General features: G+C 34.3%; 1 protein-coding gene across 2 annotated transcripts; it reads left to right on the top strand.

Annotated features, from left to right (window-relative positions):
- The first annotated feature begins 6,725 nt into the window (after nucleotides 1-6,725).
- LOC109014409 (protein CRABS CLAW) lies at nucleotides 6,726-9,352 on the top strand. 2 transcript variants are annotated; one of them, XM_018996874.2, is made up of 7 exons: nucleotides 6,726-6,988; nucleotides 7,457-7,585; nucleotides 8,005-8,104; nucleotides 8,243-8,291; nucleotides 8,507-8,582; nucleotides 8,777-8,837; nucleotides 8,985-9,352. In XM_018996874.2, the coding sequence occupies exons 1-6, from the start codon at nucleotides 6,896-6,898 to the stop codon at nucleotides 8,834-8,836; spliced, it is 507 nt and encodes a 168-aa protein (XP_018852419.1). In that variant the 5' UTR covers nucleotides 6,726-6,895; the 3' UTR covers nucleotide 8,837; nucleotides 8,985-9,352. The 2 variants fall into 2 exon arrangements, with proteins under 2 accessions (XP_018852419.1, XP_018852421.1); XM_018996876.2 differs by having other exon boundaries at nucleotides 6,728-6,988; nucleotides 8,011-8,104.
- The last annotated feature ends 4,504 nt before the right edge of the window (nucleotides 9,353-13,856 follow it).

The following is a 13,856-nucleotide window of genomic DNA, read 5'->3' as shown; positions in this document are numbered from 1 at the left end:
CGGGGTGTGGACCACAAGCACCCTGCCATCCCTGGGTTTCAATTCTTGCAAGTAACACTCTCGTGCCAGGACCTGCTCTACTTGGATTTTGTCCACTCCCTGAGGGGTCGGAAATTTCATCTTCAAGTGGTAGGTCAACATCACCGCCCTTAGATTGTTGAGGGAAGATATACTGATTATAGCGTTGTATGATGAAGGAGCTTTTATCACCAAGAAGTCGACAGTGTGATGGTTTCGACATGCTAGACCATGTCCTCAGAGAAACCCTTCAATGGCATGGAGTTGGTTGGAATCGGACAGTATCTATCCCCATTCGGGTAAAGGCTTCCCATAAGAGGATGTCTGCGGAACTGCCGTTGTCGACAAAAATCCTCCAAGTGGTGAAGTTGGCGACCAGCATAGTCACCATCGGGGCATCATCATGTGGATAGAGGACCCCCTCCTCGTTGTCTTTTCCAAATGAGATAATGGGGGACAATTCGCTTCTCCTGTATTTGGTGGGGCGGTATTCTGCCGAATATACTTCTCGGTATCTTGCTTGCCTAGCGTGCGCCTTTCGACTGGATGAGGTCACGTCCCCTCCAGCGAATCCTCCTGTGATGGTCCTGATTTCTCCCATTGGCGATCCTTCTTGATGTGGTGCACGGGGGCAATCGTGTGGGGGTCCTCGCGCAGCTACCCTTTGCCTCGGGCTCACTTCCCTCCTTGGTTTGTCAGCCCTTTCCGCACTTCTTTCTGGCTTCCAGGTGGGAGGATATCCTGGCCTTGGTCTCCTAGCGTGCTCTCTTTCCTTTTTTAAGAAAATACAATCTTCTGTGTTGTGAATGTTGGACTGATGGTAGGTTCAATAGTGGCAACTAGTGCTCCTGTAGCCATCTTCGTGTTGTCTGGTTAAATCAAAACCCTAGGCCTCTTGTAGGGGCTTCTTTCCTCCTGTTGTTATGTGGTCCTTTCTCCTGCTTCTTGCGAGCCTTGCTCTTGGTTGGTGCCTTCCCTTTCCTGTACGCCTGTTCCAGTTCTTTTTTTTCTTGGTTCAGTCAGGGTTCAGAGTGTATCTTCTGCCTTGATGAAGTTGTCAGCTTGATCCATGAACTCCCGTAGAGTGGCGGGAGTTCTCCTTGCCAATTCTACCATGAACTGGGACCTAGGTCATACCCCTCCTAAAAGCGCCGCCAGAGTTATCTTTTCTTCTTGGTCGTCTGTAGTCATGCGCTATTTGTTTAACTTGGATAGGTATGATGTCAAATCTTCGTCTTCCCCCAGCTTGATGGTAAGGAGATAAGTTGTGGGGCATCTTTTCCTTCTACTCGCCATAAATTGTGTGAGGAACAAACGAGCCAACTCTCCAAAGTTGTCTATAGACCCGGGTGCCCCAAACTATACTCTCGCCAGTCCTTTCAAGGTCATCGGGAAAGCTCTACAAGCAACTTCTCCCAGGATACCATGTAGGGTAATATGGGCTCTGAAGGTTTCCAAGTGTTCGAGAGAGTCTCTGGCCCCATCGTACATGTCTATGAGGAGAACTCAGAACTTCAGTGGTAGGGGTATGGCCATCACCTCGTCACTGTAGGGTAGGCTCGTGCTGGCGAGTAGTTGGTCTACTGATAACGATGTACCCATATTTTTTGCCATCTCATTGTATTTCTCTTTGAGGTTACGTAGCTCGTTCTGTATGTTTCTTTTTTCTTTCTTCACGTCACCTCCCCCTTTTGCATTTCTAGAGTCTACATGCTTGCTGTTGCTTAGTCCTGCATCGTTCTCTGGTATGTTGGTGGCTACTTTGAGTGTTTCATTCTCTTTTCGAAGGGTCTCCACTTCTGTAGTTAGGCTTTCCTACCAGTTGCTCCATTGCCGCGAGCCTTGCTTCCATGTTTGTTGATGTCGCTTCTTCTTGTCCTCAAGTTGTCTAAAAACTAGTTGTCGCAGGCATATGAAGGACACGTGAAGTCTATAGAGATCCAACAGATAGCGCCACTGTTAACGTAGTGTTTTGTACGCCTTTGGGATGGGTTCCAGCAACTTGGGTCTTGGACGTTTCACCTGCCACTTAAGAAAACATAGAGAGTGGGGGGCCTTGGTGGTGACCAGGGAGTGTCTGATACTTAAGTCATTATATCTCCTTAGTAGATTGTGCAAGATCTTAAATGAGTTCTTTGTACCTAGGGGTTAGCTTTTATATTAGGTTTTTGGGCGGGGACAACCTATAACTTGTCTTAGATAGTTCATGTCACGTCAACTATTCATCTAGTCATAATCCTTTAATGCGACATGGCTCCTAGGGTAGCACATTTAATGCGGCGTGGAGGGTAGCAGCTTCATTAATGCGGCATGGCTCCCTAACTTAGTTTATCCTGCGGATATTCAATGTTAAGCTCATACATCCATGCTGCCAGGAGATCGAGGGTTCCCCGTATCTCTCACCCACCTGTCTGCGTAGATTCTCGAGGGTTGGGTGCCATTGGAGGGTGTCAAGGTGGTGAGTCCCATATGCCCTTACCGTCCATTTTTCCCATGTGAGGGTTGCTATTTGGATGAGTTTTGCTCATAGGTCAAGTACTTTGTAGAGACTCATTGGTTCCTTTTAGAGGAGGGTCGTTGGGCATGATCGAGCTCTGTCCCCCTCCCCAGAGACCCCTCATGGGCTCACTATACAGACCAATAGGAAAGAAAATCTCCTTAGAGCATTAGTAGTGGAATCAACAAAGTTGGCTAAAATTTGGCCAAATAATTCACTTTTATAAATTTAGCTAGCCACTTTTCAATAGCACCAAATAACAGACTCTCCAAATCTATCAAAATTCTATTAAGTTATTGATTTTGACCTTTTTATTTATTTTAATTCTAATTATAATTTGAATATTTATTCGTTATTAAAAAAGTACACATTAATTTTCTAAGGTTGATATTCGATTTTAAAAGAAGAATTGACATCAACTAATCATACTATAGTAGAACTAGAACTTGAAACACTCCGGCAAGATGAGCCACGTCATTGGAATGATGACTGATGGAGACTAGCCATCTTCTGTGGTTGAGTTTGAAATTTGGGCTCTTCGTGCTTTTGAGATGAAGTGAAATTTTTTGGAGTTGTGAGTTCTCGCAAAACGAATAGCACGGGGGAGAGGGAATTTTTTATGCAAAAATAATATTTGGCCAGCAACTTGGACTCAACAGATTTCACCAGTGAAAATTATCGAAATTAAAAATACTGTAGCTTTGTTGAGTCTACTATAGTAAGTTTTTATGCAATTTAGTTAAATTTTGGCCAAAATATAACTTTATTGAGTCCACTACCAGTGCTTTTACATAGTTCATGGTCAAAAAGTTAGGAAAAAAAAAAAATTAAAGACAAGACAATAAGGGCATGGGATTAGACATAAAATTTTCATCCAATTTTATTTTATTTCATCCCATCATAATTCAAGTATAACTTTTTCAAACTAATCATTACAACTTTTTTAAATATTTAAATAAAAAATAAAAAATAATTCAAATTATTTCAAATCTCAAACAAAAATAATATTATAAAATTATATTCTTACAATATTTTAAATTTATAATATTTTTTATTCAACTTTTTCTCTCTCATTTTTCAAAATTTAAATAATATTCAACTCAAACTATTTCACTACTATTTATAAACTATCTTATTATTATTTATAAAATTTTCATATTATCTATTCCCAAAGGAACCCTTTAAGATGTTCTCAAAACACAGTAGAAGAGAGAGAGAGAGGTCTAGGAAAAATTTCCTGATATAGATACGAAATGGAGACGACCATAGGCGAAATGATTCTGTCTAAATCCGTTAATGAACAGAACTACATAGAACAGTGTTATGAATGGTACTGTCTGGAAGTGTTAAACGCAGACATATAGGAATCTCGTGCCGGGCATCATCAAAACCCTTCATGAATAATATTATCATGTATCAGAGAACCCAGTAAAGCAGTACGTACGTAGTACAGAAAAATACAAATAAACTACTATTAATTACAGCTAGCAGAGACCAAGGAGAGGCCTGGAGCTGCAAGGAAGGGGGAGAGGCTTGGGAGAATGATTTTACACCAGCAGAGAAAGGTGGAGATTCCGAGTGTGAAAATAGCTGGTTTCCTTGTTTGGAATTTCAGTACGTATTAATCGTCCCATCAAAAAATTAAGACAGCACCCATCCTCTCAAATTCATTCACTGTGACAGTGAAATGTGATTTTAGCACCTGTCTATTTCAGGTTTCCTTCTCTGTCGTTGCACCCACAAAAGAAGGAATGGATTACAGGACCTCTTCTCTCGACTATCTTTTTCATGCATTCACATTTTCTCTCTCTCGATATATATAATATACATATATATATATACACGCACATATATATATATATATATATATATTTATAATATATGAACCCAGGCAGGGCAGCAAGGGTTTCTTTTTAACTTTTCTGGTTTCTTTGGATCTTGCAATTTTTTGTTTTGTTTTTCTTGTGGGGGCCGGTAAGTATCGTTCTTACGTGAAGGGCATATAAATATATATATATATATATATAAATATATATATATATAAATATATATATAAATATATATATTTATATATAATTATATATATATAAATATATATATTTATATATAATTATATATATATTAGCTTGTTCAAGTATATATTTATCTTGTACGAGATCAAGGGGTATCTCTCTCTTCGAAAGCAGTTTCATACGACTACTGATCTAGCTAGCTTTTAGTTCTACATATATATGCTACACTGAAAACAAGTCGATCAACGACGTCGTGGTGCAATCATATATGTATATAAAAAACGATTCGAGAACGTCGATCGTGGGTGCAAATGCAATCGTTCATGCATGGTTTCAAATGATGAAAGTTGAGTTACATTCAATCTGTCGACATTAACAAATTATATGAAATCGAACTAACCAACATACAGCATGCAACAATGCATGCCCTGTTCTCAACCCACAAACTTTCAATGCAGACGAAAGAATGTTATAACTAGCTACTCGAATATATATGAATCTATTTCTGAGACTGATCAGAATACTTGAGATGCATGTATTGATCTAGGTCTGGAGTACATACATATTCCCCAGTTTGGAAGAGCTAGCTAGCTAGCATGCATGCATACCCTGATTGATCTATATATATAATATATATGAACCGAACAATCTAGTAGCCATGACCAGTAGTACTACTCATGATCAAATCCATGGACAAACAGATCGAGGTTTTTTACCTCAATCTTCTTTTAAGTAGATTCACTAATCTTGATCTACCTTAGCAAGTACGACTGCACGAATCATGTGGGTACGTATATATGTATTTCCATTTTCATGATCTCAATATCATGTACGTGGACTAATTAATTAATCGATCGTCTATATACATATGAACAATGCTGCATTTTTAGGTTAAATTTGCAGGTTATCTCTAGTACGTTATTATATATTATATATATATATACACACATGTTACTATATATGTACGTATAATATTGTTATTTTAAGTCATGACTTTAATTAAGAGATGCTGTAACGATATAATCATTAAGTCCATCATCTCGATCTTGTTCAGCACTGTTTTTAGTTACTGATCACCAAAATATATACCGTTTAAGAAAAAATTATCTGAAACTTCAATTTCAATAACATTTATATATTAATATATATATGCCTCGATCTGCTCGGTCGATCGTATGGGCGGGGTAGCCAGCTAGGCCCGCGCGCGACTTAATTCATTGACATTTCACTGCAAAGGGATTGAGTTCCATAATTTATATGTCCCTGCCAGCTTGTACTTTCGGATTGTAATGAATTATAAAGTGATGCAAATGAATGGAAACTGGAGGCCGGGTAAAATAATTAACGAACAAACTCGCATGCAGTAGATCGATAGATACACGTGGTACGTACTACGCTAGACATCTCACGGTCATGTTGATCAATAATAGTCCAATAATATAATTGACTATTCACTCTTTGAATTATGAGTTTTGCTACAAATTAACGACTGTTCACATTACATATCTCATACCTATAACTTTTCATAGAGTGTAGAGAGTTTTTCATAGGATATATGAGTGTTTTTGTAGGGTGTGGGATGTGAGATGGTGAATAGTAACTAATAAGAATAATTTTTCTTGAATTATATATAATCTGCAGACTCAGATACATTTCACTTATCCAAAACGGGTTATCGAAATAGATCAAATATTGTTATCATGTTATTTTCAAACATATATATATATATATGTATATCCAAGCTACAACTTGCATGATTTCATGTCGATCAATGTGGTAAATGAAATTATAATGAGAAAAACATTTTATAGTACCTTATCTCCAAATTATCCTAATTCTTCCATTTTGTATTAATTTGTAGTAATAAATCTCGTTGATTGAAAGATGAGATGAATTGAAATAGTTTATAAATAATAGTGAAATTTGTAAATTAAAATTTATAAATAATAATAAATAAAGTGTGATCACCTCTCAATCTAAACAAGCTTTAGTGTTCACCCAAATTAAGTTTTTTTTTTTTTTTTGAAGTGAAATGAAAATTTATCAGAACATGATGGGCTTTAATTCCCACATGCGTACACGAGGAAACGACGAGATTTGGACGTCAGTCGCTTTAGTGTCAGCTCATGTCTGCAAAGTGCAGCAGCGGGAGGTACACTGCTAGTGTGGTAACCCTAGACATATATGTTTTTTTCCCTCAAGCTATTCCAGCACATCCACTAAATTAATTACCATATATCCAGCTCCTCCTATTATCACAAACCCTAGAACTTTCCTGGCCTAGCTCTTACCTTTCAGACTTCAAACCACACTTCTTCTTCTTCTTCTTCTTCTTCTTCTTTCGTCTTCTTCTTCCCTTTTCTCCACTATGAACCTAGAAGAGAAAGTTACAATGGACTTGGTTCCACCATCAGAGCATCTCTGCTATGTCCGGTGCAACTTCTGCTACACTGTTCTTGCGGTAAATTTATGCTTATAAACCAACCTCATCCACCTACTGTTCTCCAACCCCACAATCTTATTATAAAGTGTGTAGAGAGAAACTAAAAAAAGTTACCTTTTTCATCAATTTTTTCAACAAAAAAAAAAAAACTCATTTGATTTCTATGAATATCAGAAGAAATGTCATTTTCTTGAGGGTGAATTTTCACGAAAAACAGAGGTAGGATATAGAAAATATATATCCATTCGATCTCTGTTTTCCTTCTCTCCATTCCGCACGAATCCTAGCATATTTTCCATTAAGTGTTAAACACAAAGTCTTATTTACTGAAAGATTAATGGCACTGGTGTACGTACTGCTATATGTTGAAAAAGAATTTTGGCTCAAATTTGCATCTGGTAGTTAGCAGGTGATCATGATCTGATTCCTCCGCTTTGTAATTTATCTCTGTCTTGAACTGTTGTATGATCTTCTTGTATATGCTAGGTTGGGATACCAATCAAGAGGTTACTGGACACAGTGACTGTCAAATGTGGTCACTGCAGTAACCTTTCTTTTATCAGCACCAGAGCTCCACTCCAAGGCCAATGTCTTGACCTCCCGCTCTCCCTTCAGGTAATTGGTCTTAGATCTCCAACATACTCGTGTTTTTGTGACTCGCTCCAACCCCCCCAAACATTCAAAAAAGGGGAGGAATTCTCCATTTACGTACCCCAAGACCTACGCATGCGCATGCATTCAGAAGAAAAGAAGAAGAAAAATCTGAAATGGCATCTTTTTCTGTTTCCCAAAATTAGTAAAACTAATGTTAGGAAAGCTGACAGCAGCACCGGCTAAGTTCATTATCCTTCTTTAGACGTAAGTGATTTTAAGATTCATGAAGACGCCAGCTGAAGATCATAGTATAACCTTTTGACACTCTCTTCAGGCTTCAAAACAACTATATATCTCGTATAACTTGATTTAAATGAAGAAATACAGGATATTTCTGATCACTAATATTGGAAGGGTACTCATGTCTGCGTTTCATGGAGAAGCAGGGCTTTTGCAATGATTTCAGAAAGGGTCAATCCTCTTCATCGTCCTCATCAACAAGCGAGCCGTTGTCTCCCAAAGCACCCTTTGTTGTGAAACGTATGTAGATAACCTTCAACTTTTCTACCCTACCCAGTGAATCCTATATATAAAGCTATATATATATATATATATCCATACCTTTTTTTTTTCCTCTCTTCTCGAATTTATGTCGATTTTTTATTTTTATTTTTGCAGCACCTGAGAAGAAACACAGGCTTCCATCTGCTTACAACCGATTCATGAAGTAAGGGGAAGTCCTTTTCTCACAGATTAATTTACCACTAGTACTTCTAGCTAGCTAGTACTGCTACAACTACTAGTACTGAATCTTAATATAATTAGTGCTTTTTGAGGTTAAGTTACTGTTAATATTATTGATGTAGTTACTAGTTTTATAGTACTATGAAAGAAATTAGAGTGATATTGTACGTGACGTTTCAATTTATGCAACTTTGAAAGGGAGGAGATACAGCGCATCAAATCTGCTAACCCTGAGATACCACATCGAGAAGCTTTTAGCACGGCAGCAAAAAATGTAAGTTAATTTTCATGATCATGATCACTAGCTAGACCGCGTACTACTACTCATTTTTCATTCAAGGGTAATTTATACGAATCATGTGTACGTACGTACGTGTGTCATCTTCTTCTCTGATCTAGAACGTCTCCCTCGGAGTACATGATGATGATATTATCTAAACTGATTTTCTTGGGCAATATATAAATTAGTGGGCTAGGTACATTCCAAATTCAGCAGCTGGATCAGTTTCTGGTGGCACAAATAATTAATGTAAGAGTTCTGATCATCTATATATTCTGATAGCAGGACATGAGTAGTTTTCATATATATATATATATATATGATCATGATCTCTCAGCCAGATTGATTTTTCTACCTTGATCTTATATAAATATATAATAATTAATTTTGTTGCAGGGATGATGTAAAATATTTCCAATCGATTACAATATTCCAGTGACAGTTGTACTGGACATGAGCGCAATTGGGAAGTAGCAGCAGCAGCAGTAGTAGTAGTTGAGATCAGCATGCAGATTAGATCGTTAATTTGATTTAGCTCTAGCTAGCTAGCTAGCATGCATGCAGCTTTATGTACTATGTCTCAAACTTGATTTGATGATTATGTGGTTGTCACTTGATTTTATATCATGCTGGCCTGCCCGATGGTATTTAATTTGTTTCTTGATGAACTATGGTAGCTAGCTAGATGCAGAGAGTTAACTAAGACTATCATCATCATGTAATGTTAATTTGCTAATTAAATCAGCTTAGAGCTAGCTAGCTCATGAGAGTGAGAGTACTATATAAGTGCTAATTAATTACTTGATCACTTCTAGGTAAGAATTAAGTACGTACCACGTACTGATCTAGCTAGCTAGCTATCAAAATCGCCTTAAATTAATTCTCATGTCGATCTTCTATTTCTATAGTAGATATGCATGCTAGCAAAAGTATATAAGGACTTATAATTTTAAAAGTATGGAACTTCATTTTGTTGATCTCATGATCAAATCACACACACACACTTGTGTGTATATAATTATGCTTTCATATATAACACATTCAAAGAAAAAAGATTATTTGTTACAAATTATTTGCGACGATAATTAATATATAGACTCATTTTTATAAGACATTATCATTTTTGTGGTAAATAATTACTAGCCACATATAACGTTACAGTTTTTCGTGTAGTGACATCACATGAAATATTTGAAGTTTAAAAGTAAACATGATATTTGTTTTTCTTATTAGTTATCCTATGAAATCATCTCCTGGTCTCGTGAGCTTATTAATTTTGAAAGTTTAAGATCATATATATAAATATATATATATATATATATATATATATATATTATATTATACATGACGTATCATGATCCCAACAGTTTGTCTTAATTAATAATACATGCACCCGAGGAATGAGGATTGTGTATGGGAATAACATATAAACTCAATTTAATTAGCACATCAATCTTGAATCCCATTGAATATTGAGAAATTTTGAAAATTTAATTAATGTCGATCTGCATAAGATCATGGAGTAATAATACTCACACAACATATTTCACAATATATTTCACAACACATGAGGTTGTAAAATAAAAATATTTTGATAAAATGATGTTACTTTTACAAGTTTGTTTACAAAAATAACCTTCATTTTAAAATATTTTTGTGTAAAATATTGTGAAAAGTGATATATATTTATCATTTTACTTAAATAACAACAATGCTATTGCTATATATATATAAATATTATCTATCAAGGAATTTGATCAACAGTACTGCCACGTGATCGTTAATGATTCATTAACAAATTAATATTGTTGACGTGTCAACCATCTCTGACAGCGATGAGTGCCACGTGATCAAACTCTAGAATTAATTTTCCCTTTTAAAAAAACACGATTAATCGAATCGATCCCCAAGATTCCCTGATCATGCATTTTTAGGCTTTGCAGATCTTTGCTTACTAGCCCAGTAAATGGTGGGACAAGAGAACGCACAACTCCGGGCCGAATACGTGACAAGACCCAACTGAGTTGTCAAATTTGACCCACGTAATGTACATGTGTAGAATTATTTTATTTTCTAAATCAAATTATTCTATGTGAATAATGTGTAGTGTAAATACTTTTAAATCAATTCATTTTTTTAGATAATGTCTTTACACCAATCACCATCTATATGTCATAATTTGAGTTGTAAGATTTAAGTTTTAAAATTTATCTTCCAAATCAAATTATTTCACGTAAATGATGTGTGATATATGTAAAAACTTTCAAATAGAATTGTTTTTATAAGTAATGTAAAAGTCTTAGTGTACATAACTTGTGCAAATTGTAATAAGGTGGGCTCCACCAGAATAAAGTGAGTTTTTTTTTTTTTAAAGGTTTGCGTAAGATTTGTATATTATAAGTTTATACAAATCATTACTCAATGTGTATATTACGAAACACATACATATACATACATATTTTTTAAGAAATTCTATTATCAAGCGATGTACAGAACACACCTAGTAAAATATTTATATCGCATACTTTGATTTTGGAAGATAAATTTTAAATTTTAAATTTTACCATTTAAGTGATATGGATGGTATATTTTACATATGGCTTGAGAATAAAATAAATTATATTTTTTTTTTCGACTTGAAAGTCTGTTAGATGAAAAATGCTAGGGAGTCTGATTTGGATTCTCCTTTTTTTTTGCTCGATTGGGCATTTTATTTTATTTTTAGATTTTTTTTAAACTTAGTGATTAAGAAAATATTTTTTTAATAATATTGTGAATGTTTTATTTTTTTTACATCATTTTTTAACACTTTTAAATATTAAAAAAAATAAAAAAAATTCATAATAATATTAAACAATATTTTATTAATTACTAAATAAAACAATAAAATAAAATGTCCAATCCCAAAAAAAAAAGGGCATTGGCCCTGTTAGATATTGGGTATATATTATATGAAATAAAATGTAGAAAAATTAAGGGAAAAAAAAGTATACGGGGAATATTGGGAGACACGTTATATATATATGATTGATCAGAAAATAGATTTTATTAAAAATAATATTAATTTGAATTTAGAATATGAAAACAATAATATTAATACGTAGACTGGTACACAAACTTGCTTATACATCACAAAACTCAAACCCAGCCCCCCCTGAATTCCACATACGGCGCCGTTTAGAAACGACATAACACTAATTGTTTTCCTCTCTTTTTCCCTCCCTCTCTCTCTCTCTCTCTCTGCATCAGCCGGTAACCCGTGAAGAAATGTTTGAAGCTGTGAATGTCGGTGCAAGAATTAGAGAGCAGACATATTCACGGCTTTGGGTGAACATCCTCTATGCATGGTGGGTCTCATGACTGATTTGGGTGGTTTTGGTGGCTGTCGTTGTAGATCAGGGCGAATCTAGTGGTTTGATGGTGATGGTTTTTGGTATTCCGAGCACGACTGGGCTTCGATGTTAGTATTTGGTGGGATGTACACATGAATTACGAATTGTTTTTTAATTTGGTTTGATTTCGTGTACATGGGTATGATTTTTTTACTCAAGTTGTAATAATTTCAACATCTTACCAATTGTGTTTGGGAATGATTTTCTCTCTTGCATATGCATATAATTTAGAGAAAATATATTTATAATAATTGTGCATTTCCTGTATGAAAAAAATAAAATTTATATAAAATAAATTAATTTTTTAATAATAAATTGTAATCTTTTTTAAAATAATTATACGATATTTATGTATTTTATAATTGTATATAGAATTACTCTATAATTTATTTCTACCCTTTATTTGTGAAATCGTCTGCAGATTTTTTTTTTTTTAACATGTAAACATTTATTACAGATTGAGTTTGGATTTAGTTTGGTTTGATGTTATATGGAAATGATTTTCTTAGTGAACTTGTAGAAATTGGAACAAATTTTGTTTTTGTTTGATTTTGTCTCATTCATATGCATATGATCTATTTAATTATCCAGATATCTTCGACTGAGAGAAGAATAGAACGGAATTTGTTGAGAAAAGCATGGGCAAAACAAGTAGGGGCAAAACAGTCGGTGAGAAGCAGCTGTTTGGATATAGAAACGATTTTATCTCATCTCATTATTATAATTTTTTTAATTTTAAAATAATAATAATATTAAAAAATAATATTTTTTTAATTTTTATTTAAAATTATATCATCTCATTATTCATAAAAAAAAAATACAAAACTATGGGAATTTCGCGAGAAAACAGATGGTAAAATTGAAAAAAAAAAATATATTGGATGAAAACACTGTTCCTATATTTAAAGAATACGAATATCAACATGAAAATAGAGACACTTGCTTAGAGGGCCTAGGTGATCCAAATCCACTCGTGGGAGATATAATAAGAGCAATTTTATATACAACTCTAAAATATATAAATATTACATAATTATTTTAAAAAATAATAAAATTTATTATTATAAAATTAATGTTTTATATAAAATTTATATTTTATTTATTTTTTTAAAATTAATTATACGATAATTAAATAATTCATAATTATAAATATCTTTTCTCGTGCAATGATCATTAAGGGCTCGTTTATTTTCAGAGATGAGATGAAATGAGATGAGTTGAGATTAAAGTTAAAAAGTTGAATAAAATATTGTTAGAATATATTTTTTAATATTATTGTTGTTTTAGGATTTGAAAAAGTTGAATTATTTATTTTATTTTGTGTGGATTTAGAAAAGTTGTAATGATGAGATGAGATGAGATGAGATAAGATGAGATATTTTTAGAAAACAAACAAGGCCTAAGGTGCATGATTTTAGTGCCTTTTAAGATGCGTAAGCAGTGACGCCAGAGGGATTGAAACAGGTTGAGCGCGAAGCACGACGGCAACAGTTTGGCTGCAATGCAATTGCAGACGGCTGTGTCCCCATTTGCAAGCGGAAAGGGCATGCATAGATTGAATAAAATAGAATATAACTGAGCACTGTGCACTCTTGTCCCATTTGGGAGTGGATGTCCACTTTTACTTCATTTGGCAGTGGATAAACTTATCCCGTTTGGAATTTGAATCTAATTTTACCCTGAATTTAACATTTATAATTTTAAATATCTAATTCTTAAATTATTAAATTCATTTCAATTCAAAACTTTTTTTATAAGTGAGACTCATAATTTTTTTCAACTCAATACGTCGAGATCTACAATCTTTTTCAACTTTTCATAAATACATTTTAACTCATTTTAACATCTAAATACATTTAAATTCATTTTAAATAAA

The sequence above is a fragment of the Juglans regia genome, chromosome 13 (genome assembly GCF_001411555.2).
Source record: "Juglans regia cultivar Chandler chromosome 13, Walnut 2.0, whole genome shotgun sequence".
Classification (NCBI taxonomy): Eukaryota; Viridiplantae; Streptophyta; class Magnoliopsida; order Fagales; family Juglandaceae; genus Juglans; species Juglans regia.
This window is presented reverse-complemented; position numbering and strand designations above follow the sequence as displayed.